The sequence below is a fragment of the Corvus brachyrhynchos genome, unplaced genomic scaffold (genome assembly GCF_000691975.1).
Source record: "Corvus brachyrhynchos isolate BGI_N302 unplaced genomic scaffold, ASM69197v1 scaffold279, whole genome shotgun sequence".
Classification (NCBI taxonomy): Eukaryota; Metazoa; Chordata; class Aves; order Passeriformes; family Corvidae; genus Corvus; species Corvus brachyrhynchos.
In genome coordinates, this window is record NW_008246060.1 from 1,003,216 (window position 1) to 1,014,617 (window position 11,402).

General features: G+C 42.3%; 2 protein-coding genes across 2 annotated transcripts in view; both read right to left on the reverse strand.

The window, feature by feature from the left end:
- The window catches only part of KIF1BP (KIF1 binding protein), an 11,366-nt gene extending 11,307 nt beyond the window's left edge, over positions 1 to 59 (reverse strand). The window contains exon 1 of the mRNA XM_017746182.1: positions 18 to 59. Within this exon, the coding sequence (XP_017601671.1) occupies positions 18 to 59 (42 nt within the window). The remainder of the gene's footprint in view (positions 1 to 17) is intronic.
- Positions 60 to 110: 51 nt separating this feature from the next.
- Positions 111 to 11,402, reverse strand: part of LOC103623722 (nucleolar RNA helicase 2) — a 12,287-nt gene continuing 995 nt past the window's right edge. The window contains exons 2-15 of the mRNA XM_008642870.2: positions 11,205 to 11,399; positions 9,983 to 10,058; positions 8,845 to 9,023; positions 7,628 to 7,745; positions 6,667 to 6,852; positions 5,816 to 5,961; positions 5,442 to 5,591; positions 4,428 to 4,589; positions 3,747 to 3,866; positions 3,194 to 3,267; positions 2,274 to 2,433; positions 1,550 to 1,684; positions 1,120 to 1,164; positions 111 to 629 (exon numbers count right to left, since the gene is read on the reverse strand). Of these exons, the coding sequence (XP_008641092.1) occupies positions 462 to 629; positions 1,120 to 1,164; positions 1,550 to 1,684; positions 2,274 to 2,433; positions 3,194 to 3,267; positions 3,747 to 3,866; positions 4,428 to 4,589; positions 5,442 to 5,591; positions 5,816 to 5,961; positions 6,667 to 6,852; positions 7,628 to 7,745; positions 8,845 to 9,023; positions 9,983 to 10,058; positions 11,205 to 11,399 (1,914 nt within the window). The 3' untranslated portion in view covers positions 111 to 461. The remainder of the gene's footprint in view (positions 630 to 1,119; positions 1,165 to 1,549; positions 1,685 to 2,273; positions 2,434 to 3,193; positions 3,268 to 3,746; positions 3,867 to 4,427; positions 4,590 to 5,441; positions 5,592 to 5,815; positions 5,962 to 6,666; positions 6,853 to 7,627; positions 7,746 to 8,844; positions 9,024 to 9,982; positions 10,059 to 11,204; positions 11,400 to 11,402) is intronic.

Below are 11,402 nucleotides of genomic sequence, written 5' to 3' on the forward strand. Positions count from 1 at the left end.
GCCCCCTCAGGCGGTACCCTGAGGGAGCCGGCAAACGGGAGCGCCCCAAAGGACACCATAGCGCTGGCACCCGCGGGCAGCGTTCGAGGAAGGGTGCTGAGGACTTAATGTCCAGTTTTTCTGTAAAAAATTTATTTTAGAACCCGATTTTTTAACGCTGCTGAAGAGGCGAGGCATGGTTACTGTCCGTGTTTGGATGAATTTTGTTCCCTCACAGTGCTGAGTTTCCAGCACACTCACAGGGTCACAGATGCCCTAACAGGCAGCAGCTACTTTGCTGAGCAGAAAGAAAAATCTCCCAAAACACCTGGTCATTTCAGCAAACATGATTTTTAGCCATCCTCCAAGACAGGTTGGTTTATCAAGGAATAAAGACAAAGAGGAGTATCTAACAGGCTTTTACTGTCTGATAAAATTCAGCTCAGTCCCGTATCTGTAGCAGAGGTTAATTGAGTGTCCTGTTAAAGTCCCCGATTTCCACTCTTGAACCAGCTTTTTCTCTTGAAGTCTCCTTGCCTGCTGTTTCCGAACTTGGAGAACCCTCGTCCCGCCTCCTGGGGATATTCTTCCAGCTCAGGCAACTCACTTGCCACCGACAACTGCCAGCGCCGTGTGTCCTTCCACTGCTCCTGAAACAACACCAATGTAACCAGACTTTATGTCCCTGCAGGGGTGTCCAAGGTAGCATCAGAAGCAACACTGAATGCGAAGGCATTTCCAGACAAATCCCACCCCTGCCAAAATAGGCCATTAGATCCCCCCATGGGAAACACAGTCCTGTGACAAAGGATAAACAATCACAAGGGACAAAGGGAACGAAGTTGACAGAAAACTGGTGAACTCTCAAATACACTGGAGAGGCCAAAACAGACTAGCCAAAGACCACAGAATTTTCGTTAATGAAATGGGGTAATATGGGAACAGAAATGAGAAGAGACATGGCAGGGTATTTTCTAATGACTCTCCTGTGTTCCTTCTAGTCACTCTGTTGCCAACACAACATCCTTATCAAAACCACAAACCTTAACCTCCAAAACCACCCTATACTCAATCCTTTATGGCAGCTGCCAATTTTCAAATCACCAGGTTTTAAAGCCAGCTCTGGCTACACAAACATACCTGTATGTTACTCAGTTCATCAACAGGGATATCAAAGCACACACCCTACCAAACAAAACAAAAGAGGCACAAATTTACAACGAAAGAATAAAGGCCTCGACAACCAATCCCACTACATATGTATTTCTGATGCTTTTTTTTTTAGGAGGCAATTCCTGCATTATCATTTAGGAGTAATGTCTCTAATAATTCTCAAAGTTTTAAAGCACTCAAGTAACATCAATGTTTTTTTTTTTCATTAGCGTATACATGAACAGCACACTCGTGATAGGTTACCATTTCCTGAGAAAAGAGATTGAGTAGGGATAGTGCGGTACCAACATTTTGTACCAATACTTCAGAACTCCAGCCTCAATCACTGCACAAACTGGTTATATGTGAACACACGCAAAGCCCCAAATCCCTTCATTCCCAAGGCTGGCCATCTTACCATCTTCCCCTTGAGGAAACGCATTGCAGACACCTTGTTGTCGACTTCCTCCCCAAGCTGTTCCTTCAGCCCCCGCCAGGCATAGCCCATGGTATGCATCTCTATCGAACACTTCAACACCATGGTCACAAAACCCTGCAGGAAACAGAGAAAAATGTATAACAAGGCTAAACTTGGTCAAACCTACTGCTAGAAAAGATAAAAAAAACCCCAAACTGATACAAGAACCACAGTCCAATCACACAGTATGTCCAAAATTGTGTTACCACACAATGAGCTGGGCCACGTTCTCCCTAAATCCATCAGAAAAAGTAAGTGCTGTACTTTTCTTCAGTTAGGATCTCTTTGAGATCAGGTAATCCCATGCTGTACTTGCAATATGACAGAAACGTAAAAGATTTCTGATAAGGGGGAAACTACAATAGCATGAATCAATCTATTTGCTTGTAAAATGTCACTAAACTCTCTTAGAGCATCAAAGTCTTCTGTTACTTCAGTCTTTGGAGAAATTCTTTTAACTCTCATCACAAGAAAATTTACTGATTTCAAGTGTCACCCAGGAAGAGCTGATTTCAGCTAAGGAACAAGCAACACAGCAGGAGCCTGGGGATAACAGCTATTCAGAAACCCAGCTGAAAAAGGCTGGGAAGGAGATGCCACATGTGGCCTGGACACAAGCAATTCATGCATCCATCCTTGTTATCACAGGTGCATCATTACTTACAGCTGTTGAGTTGAGCAGGGAGCGCTGCTGGATGTGAGCTGCCCCAGAAATGTGCGCCAGGGCTGCAGCCAGGGCAGCCACCGCCCCCTTTTCATCTATCAGCTCTTCAGCTGATTTTCTGAAGTAGTCTACCGCAGAGGGAGGAACAGCCTCCAGCAACCTACACAGTTACAACACAGGTTTAAACAGGTAAGAAAAGGCCACTGTGAAGCGCAGCCATGTTTAAGACATAGCCCAAATTGGTTATTCCTGAAAAAGGCAGGGGGAAAAAAAAGAGATAGGAAACTAAGAACAGCTACTTCTGTAATGCTATTTCTGGTACAACAGCTCCCCCCATCATTTTTTAGTATACAGTGAACCCAAAACCATGCCCATCATCTGTTTTACACCGGTCAAATACTTGCTAATTATAATAATCTGCTTCAAGGCAATTTCCGCCACTGGGGAAGCAAATGTAAACAGAGCTGCATGGAATAAAAGCCATAACCCTTGGAAATAATACAAAGAAACACAAGCCAGGGCTAAAACACCCTCACTACTGCAGAGTAACTCCTCATTATACCAAGTATTGCTTTTTGCACACTGCTTCCACCATGTCATCTGAACAGACAAAATCAGTTTCCCCTCACAACAGTAATTCCCTCATCTGTCACTGATTTCTGATTTTATAAACAAAGGGTAATTTTTGCAAAAGATTAGAGAACATTATATTCTTTGAAAAGGTCTATGTTCAGCCCACAGAGATTTACTGATACCACCTTATGTTGTCCATACAGAAAGCAGTGACTTATACCACATAGGCAAAGCCATGCTCACATACAGATGTGATCCCTTAAAGCTTTGCATTAAGCTCTAAGCATCTAGAACAACATCATCTCTAAACCTTTTTTAAGAACAGGCAAATAGGCAAATAAACTTACTTTTTGGCATCACTACTTGAAGCTTTAATTACATCTGTAGCAGAAGGAACGCCTACACGCTTAAAGGTAATACCCTGAAATCAAGAAAACACATTAAAGGTATTTTTGGCACTATACAATTCAATGGTACCTACATCACATTACTGAGACCTCTACTTACTGTTTACAAGACCAACATACTCTTTACTAAGTTATTTCTAAAGCTAAAATAAAGCCTTTAAGTTCCCAGCTTTGTTAATTTGGACCTACTTTACTCCAATGTACATGCAGACTGTGATGCAAGGCATGGTCTGCCTCATGCATTCCTGTCCCAGCCTGCCTGCTGACATCCACAGAGGACTGCCAGCATTGGGAAAACCAAGGCAATACAAGAACAAGCCAATACAAAAGCATCTACAAACACCAAATATCAGCACTTCAGGCCTACTAGTCTATGGGACAGGAGAGTCCCATTCTGGACTTACAAACAGCCCATGATTACAAAGTCTAAGAGTAGCAGGGTGCTTTTAGAGCTGAATAATTTCCTTAAGCAGAGACCTGAGGTACAACTCACCGCTTTGTGCTCGACTTGTTTCAGAAGATCTTCTTCTCTTCTCTGAAACAAACAAATGCAGATACCAGTTCGGCCAGCTCGGCCCGTGCGTCCAGAACGGTGGATGTAGGAATCAACATCCTTCACAAATTGAGATCAACATGAGAAAACCTTATGTTATTTAAACTGTTGACATTTCAGATTAAACACAAGCTAAATTCAAATTTAGCAGCCTAAGGAGTGATACATTATGTGTTTATACCCAAACTTATAACTACACATAAACCACTTAGGTTTGCCTGTGCTCCCCCACCCAAAAGTATGCTACTCAGCTTTAACAAACGCTGCTGACAGGCATTTTAATTTTTTTATATAAAAAGCTCCACTAGAGTGGAGCGATGAAAAAGGCAGCAAAAATATTTTAGAGTTTTTATGAAACTCAGCAACATTCAGAAGGAATTCAGAAAAGATGCACAATATCAAAACCTAGGAGTTTCCAGAGTAAACAAAACCCAAGACTTTAATCAAAGCTCAAACTGTAAAACTTTCAACCACAAAATTTTAGATCTGGCATTTTAAAAAAATTCACCTAATTTGTGAATTGGAACAGAACATACTTCTGATGAAAGAGAAACAACCCACCACTCTGGCACCAAAAAAAAAAAAAGGTAAATAGAATTTTAGTTTCCCCTAATGACTTACTTTTGGTGGTGAGCACTGTATAACAAGGTCAACCTCGGGAATATCCAAACCACGGGCAGCTACATTTGTTGCAATCAGAACCTCAAACACACCATTTCTGAAGCCTTTTAATGTAATTTCCCTCTGTTTCTGTGGAATGTCACCATGCAAGGACTGGGCATCCTGTCAGTGCAACAAACCATCAACACGACAGTTAATGGGAGTCTAGGCTGCAGCATCTAAAGATATTTACCTGCAAACCTCAAAATACTGTTCAGAGCAACAGAAAATAATTACATAGCTGATACCAAAGGAATATAAAGCATCCTGCTTTGTTTGATCCTTTTCTGGGATTTACTGTGAAAGCAGCATGGCCAACTGGCAGAAATTGCTGCAAGTTTTTTATGTGGATGGTATATGAGATTTCTCTAACACTAGGCAAACCATGTATTCCCACCACTGCTCTTTGCCCATAAATCAGCACTTAGTATCAAACAGGATTTTCTCAAAAAAATATGCAGCACTTTTCCTCACACTCAGAAAAAGGGCAGTAATTCAAGCAAGCACAGAAGACCTGCTCAATAGATCACCTGAGTTCCAAACAGTCTTGGCAAACCTTCCAAGGGCAACAAGACATTTCATTCTACCATATTTGGATTTTCCTGAATGACTGTTCAAAGATCAAATGCCATTAAGAGATGGGAATCCAAAAAGCATATTAATGTAAGATGGGATGTAAGTCCACTACACTAGCTCCTGTTTGTTACAGTTATTACTATCTCCTGGTTATTCAGCATAAGCTGTGTATTTCCTATTGATCTGGGTCCTGCACAGTTTTAAAGCCAAAGGAATAAATTCATAATCTCAGTCAAGAGGATATTTTAACTTCAAATTTCCATTTTTTGAAACAGCTTTCACAAGTCTTAAAACCACCTAGAGAAACAATTTTCTTCAGACAGTTGCAATCTCCTATTTATTTCAGGGCATTCAACCCCCGACTATCAGAACCGCTGCTCTGTGCTCAGCCCCCAGTACCTGTTTGAGTGAAGCATTCATTGCCAACTCATTTGCTTCCCTTTTGGTCTCACAAAAGACAATGGTTCGCCCACGGCTGCCACTGTAGACCTGAATGATGTCCCCAAGAACTCCTGCTCTCTGAGATGAGCGACACTGTATAGCCAAGTGCTGTTTGGGAAAGAAACAAGAAACCTGTGTTAAACCTAAGCCACGCACAGGATAAAATGAACAAAAAAGACATTTTAATTTCCTTTAAGCTTGCAAACAAAATCTGTGTTGTCAACCATGTGAAAAGTCATTCCATACCCCCATTTGTAAAGTTAATGCACAACCCATTTTATCAAGGCCACTTGCTTTCAGGACCTGCACTGCTCTGCAGCAGAATCACTCACTTCCACAGTTGTGGCTGTCCTTTGAGTCTTCCTTCCAATCAGGTCGATCTGTTCGTACTCATCTCTCATGTATTTTTTTGCTACATCATAAACCCATCGTGGACAAGTTGCAGAAAACAGCAGTGTCTGCGGGTTGTTCTCGGAGCCTGGAAGGAAGGACCATCGACTTCAGACATCACACTTGAGATGTCTGACATCAAACCATGACACTTGAGAACTGATAAAAAAGCAAGAGTTGCTCTCAAATTGACAAGTCTCTACATGCACTAAGTCACTACAAGATGTGAAGAAACACTGCCAGCAATCAGCTTTTTGTGGCTTTTAGAGCCAAAGTGGTAAAAACATTGTTTTTCGTAATTGTTGAGATTTCTATTTCCAGTAATTCAAGCCTTTTCAAAACTTCTGGCATTAGTGAAATGTGGCAAGGAGTTTCACACATTAATATTACCTCCTTCTGCTCTGTACCTGGTACCTGACAGCTCTGCTGAACACCCACTACATCAGAAAAGAGCAAATATTCCCTAGCTGTCAGCTTTGTGTGACAAGTGTACAGACAGATCATAACCCTAAACCCTTCGCTCAAGTCACGTCTCAGGATGAGGAACACTAGGGCTTAAGCAGTTGGGTTCGCTGCTTTTTTCCCTAGCTTTTTTTTTACTCCAGTCCATCCAGAGATGCCACTCCAGCCCTTCAGCCATCTGTCACCTCTCTTCGAACTTTTTCCAATTCTACCTTGCCCTTTTCTAGCATCACACAAAGAATTTAAGTTAGGGGTGCACCAGAAGTTTTTAAAGTAGTATAACTGTGTTTTCTGCATTGTCCCCTGTTCGTGTCCTGATGTCTGAGTTCACCTTTCTTATAGGATGATCCCAAGATTTCTTCCACTTGTTCTGCAAAGCCCATGTCTAACATGTGATCCACTTCATCCAAAACAACATGCTTCACACTGGAAAGTTCCAGCTTGCTATTCTGAATGTGGTCTTTGATCCGTCCAGGAGTTCCCACTAGAATATCGATGCCACTTTTAAGGAGATCAACTGGAAGACAGAGAAACAAGGACAGTGTCAGACTGCTAAGAGACAACATGATAAAAAGTTAGCAGTACACAGCAACACCTCTCATTTTAGAAGCAAAAAGCTGCTGCCCTTTAACCTCAGAATAAAGCACTACATCCAAAGGTAACAGCTACCTGCAGTCCTAGCTGCTCTGTCAGGAGTTCCAGTCAAACCTCATGCAAAGTTACAGGGAAATACACCAATTTCCAAGCAACAATCAGCTGACATTAGAAACCTTCAGAGAACTATGGCTTGGTCCTGAGCTCCACTCAGGACACAGACAAAGACCTGGATATCTTCTACAAGATCACTCTCTGTGTCCAGTTCCATCAATTCAATCCCAGAGTGATCAGTGACCCTAACCCTAAATTTCCATTACTACATGGAAACACTTTCATTTTCCAGCTAAACTCTTTGTCACAGCTACCTCTGGAGACACACAGAGCCACAGGCACATACATAGTTCTCGTCTTTCTGTGGACTGTCACCTAGTCCCAGTCTATGTCCACACAAAAACACAATAAAGAACAAACTAAAAGGACTAGACATGTCACAGATCTACAACCATTCTTTTCCATAAAGATTTATTGGAACTAAAATAATTCAACCCAGGCCGTGTGCTTCCTTTGAAAGCCAGGTCATTTGAGTTCCTGACTGAACTCGAGGCCTGAGGGGGCAAAAAGCCCATTTTTACTTATGGAATGCATTTGGGAAAAGTCAGCTCCAATCCATTAGTAATTCCTTAGCAGTTACTTACGCTGTTCTTTATATGGAGCTCCTCCATAAAAACAAGCAATTGACAGTTTCCTTGTGAGATTCTTGAAGTCTTTGGCTACCTGAGTGGCCAGTTCCCTGGTTGGAACAAGAACCAGCACCTGGAGGGACATATAAACAGGCAAAAATGTAGCTGTGCTTGGGAGAAGGTGTAGGAGATAAGAGTTTACTACCCATCAAACACCTTGCACTCCCATCTTTATTCTACATTTGTTGTAGAGCCCACAGCTTCCCACCATCCCAGCAATATTAATATTAAAGCCAGATAAAAGACACTTCAGTAACATTACCAAGGGCAAGGAAGGTGCAGCTCAGCATTAAAGGGTAGGAACAGTCACTAAATCCGGTGTAGTAAGATTTTAAAAGATAGATAGCATGATGCACTCTAGCCATACATCCTTCCTTTTCTCCACCAACCTGCCTTCCTCCAATATCTACCCTTCCCACCAACATTTTATTTAAGAGTGAACCAATAAAACAAAGAGCTGAATTCATCTCTTAAAGCTCTCAGACAATAGGATTTTAAAATTTACATTGTTTATTTAAATTTAATTTAAATTAAATTTAAATTTAAAATTTACATTGTTAATAAAACAGAAGGATAAAGCAGGCAACAAATCTGCAGACTATATATAGTTCTGCAGTCTAACAATAAATATATACACTCCAATGTATAGGAATAGGTATCTGATCACTGGCATCTGGTTACCAATTCCATCTCTAGTAAACACCACTTGCATCTCTTGAGTGTCCAGACATGAAGGAAACAAAACAAAACAAAAAAAACACCAACAAAATCGTTCACTTATCGCCATGGAATTTATAGTGAAAAACAACCTCAGCAAACGCCAAGTCCAGGTGACTCAAACATCACTTAAGAAGAGGCAGGGGACTGAGCCCCAAAGCTGCACACTAAGTGCCCGACGACAGCAGCCTGGAAGTTCCCTAGACACTGCTGCAGTGCCCTGACTGTTCTCCCAAACACAGTCACAAGGGACCTCAAACACCAAATTTGTCATTGCTGTGATGCTGCAAAACTCTGTTACACTCTATCCCCTGATCTGAGCAAAGCACTCAGTATTACAAAAAACAGTATAGGACAAAGAAGTCCCAAACAAAAAACCTGAAAGCAACAGTAAAATCACTTTCAAAACCTGCCATGCTCTAAGGTTTTGGTGTAAACCCTTAAGTGCAAGTTACTTTTGGTGCACGGCCTCTTCTCCCATCCTGCGAGACACTCTGAAGTTTTTCAATCAGTGGAAGAGCAAAAGAAAGGGTTTTCCCAGTTCCTGTTCGAGCTTGAGCAATTACATCTTTGCCGTCATATATGGGTTGGAAAGTCTTCACTTGCACAGGGAACAGGTATTTTACACCTCGAGCTGTAAGATAATTGAAAGACGTTTCACTAAAAGGTGAACTAACAATTAGAAGCCCTCATACATAAATAGCCCAAATACGTAGGGCACACCACCTCAAATCCTGTACACAGAAATTGCAGCTTAGAAGAAAACCATATATCTTTACGTTTTATTCATACTCTAGATCAAAAGATATTCCACCCCCATGGTGAGAGTTGAGTATCCATGATGAAATACAGTCTTCTTTGTGACGGATAGTTTAAGAGAACAGGAGAAGGAGGAAGAACCCCAGCATGTTTTTTCTGATACAGTTCAAGATTTTGTGGTAGCTTGGTTTTGAAGGTGAGAAGATGATGGTGTTTGTTTCAAAACATTCTAAAACATCAAAGAGATTTTGCACAGTAGAAGTGAAACAACCCATCCAACAGAAACTTCAGAGCTAGGACAACATAAAGCAACAAGGAGAATTTTTTCCAAGGAACAAGACTTGCACATCTTCCCAACACAGAGGACAAGAATCCTACAGCGATTACTTCCTCAACAAAACTTATCAAAAAGACATGAAAATGCCCAAAACTATGAGAACAACCCTAGACAATCTGTTCACACAAGGCAAATAGTCTTCATATACAAAACTCCATTACGGTTGTCTAAGAAGCAACATTGTAGACAGCAGACATAGGAACAGAAATAAAGATATAGAGAATGATGCTGACGAGGACTGTGTCTCTAGAATGTGTATCTAGGAATAACCACTCCATGGAAGAATAATTTCATCTTAAGGCACCTGAAATTGAACAAACCAGAACACTTTTTTCTACTAACAGCAGATTCTCTAAATCCACAACGACTGCTCATATCATTCTTAGCATACAATAAATGTAACACAGTTTAGGACTATTTAACTTTGGCTTATGCAGGTAACAGAGTGCAATTCTGAACAAACATTTACAGAAATGTCTTTTATCACACAAACTAACCTGTGAGAAGGTTGATAGTGTTTTGTGAGAGCAGAAAATTAGAGAAGGCGCCTTCTTTTGCTTCTTCTGTCAACTCCTAACAGGATATAAAAAAGAAAAAAGACTTAGTAGTCCTGCAAGATGAGCATAAAACATACTCTACACAGGCACCCAAGAAAACCTGTGCATTTGCTGTACTACCACAGTTTAACCAGATACTTCCTTTCTGCTCAAAGGAAAAAGAAAACCCTTTGGATACAGGCATGCTTGGCAAATCAGGAAACGGAAACTATTTGTTAAAAATTTTAACTAGAGTCCACTGAAACCATGAGAAAACCCTTTTTCACAACAAAACATACTTACAATTCACTCACTGTGTGAAGCATGAATTTCCCTCTAGAAGACACCTATGTAGTACACCATGCAAAGAGCTTTGAACTTTACACGTGAGTTAATACTTAAAACACAAAATTTAGATTTTACTTCAAAGATCCAAGAGGTTGCATCATTACACCCTACATACAAAAAACACTCTCTTGACACACGTTCCCACCCTAGACACAAAACTACTCACAGGAGGCCCTACACAGGGCCCCGTTGGACATTTGTGCGAGAAGCGGGAGAACTCCAGAAGTGGGAATTAATGAGAACAACTGTGGCTTTCTATTACAGAACACTTTACCAATACTTCTTCAAAGGTCCTGCCATCAGAGAGAGTACCATCACAGCACAAAGTTAAGTCATGTTTCTGGAATGGTGGCTGCCTATGCAGCAGGGAAAAACCTTTGTGCTATGGGACACAAACAACCTGTGACACGAAGACGAGTAGCACGTGGAAACTGCTCCCCTAACCAGCCGCCTTCCCGACAGGACACGCCGCTCCGAACGGTCGGCATTTAGCGGGAGGGGGAAAGCACGTGGAGAGCAGCTCCCACGGAGAGCAGCTCCCACGCGTTGGTGCACGTGGTGCCGAGCCTCACTCACTGCCCGCAGCCCGGGCGGGAACAGCAGGACGCCGGGCAGGATGAGAGGCGGGATGCCCGGGCACTCCCGATGCCCAGGAGCAAGTGCCGCACATCCAAGGCGGACAGCGGCAAAATGTGCCTACGACAGATGCCTCGCGCTCCCACTGTCTCGCAGCTCAAGTCTCCACACAGCGCGCACTACGTGTTATTAAACCCACTGATTACCAGCAGAACGTTAATTAATCAAGACATGGGCTGTGCTGGCAGAGGACCCCTACCTCGGCGCCGCTGTCCTGCTCTCCGGCAGCTGGGGATGTCACGCTGTCGCTCACAACGGAGGAAGATTCCACCGCGTGCTGGGACGCGTCGCTCTTTCCTACCAAACCGTTGCTCTTCTCCTTGATCTTTTTCGTCTTCTTGGGCACGGGGGGCTCGAAATCGCCGTCCCCCAACTCGCTCTCCTCGGGCTGCGCCTG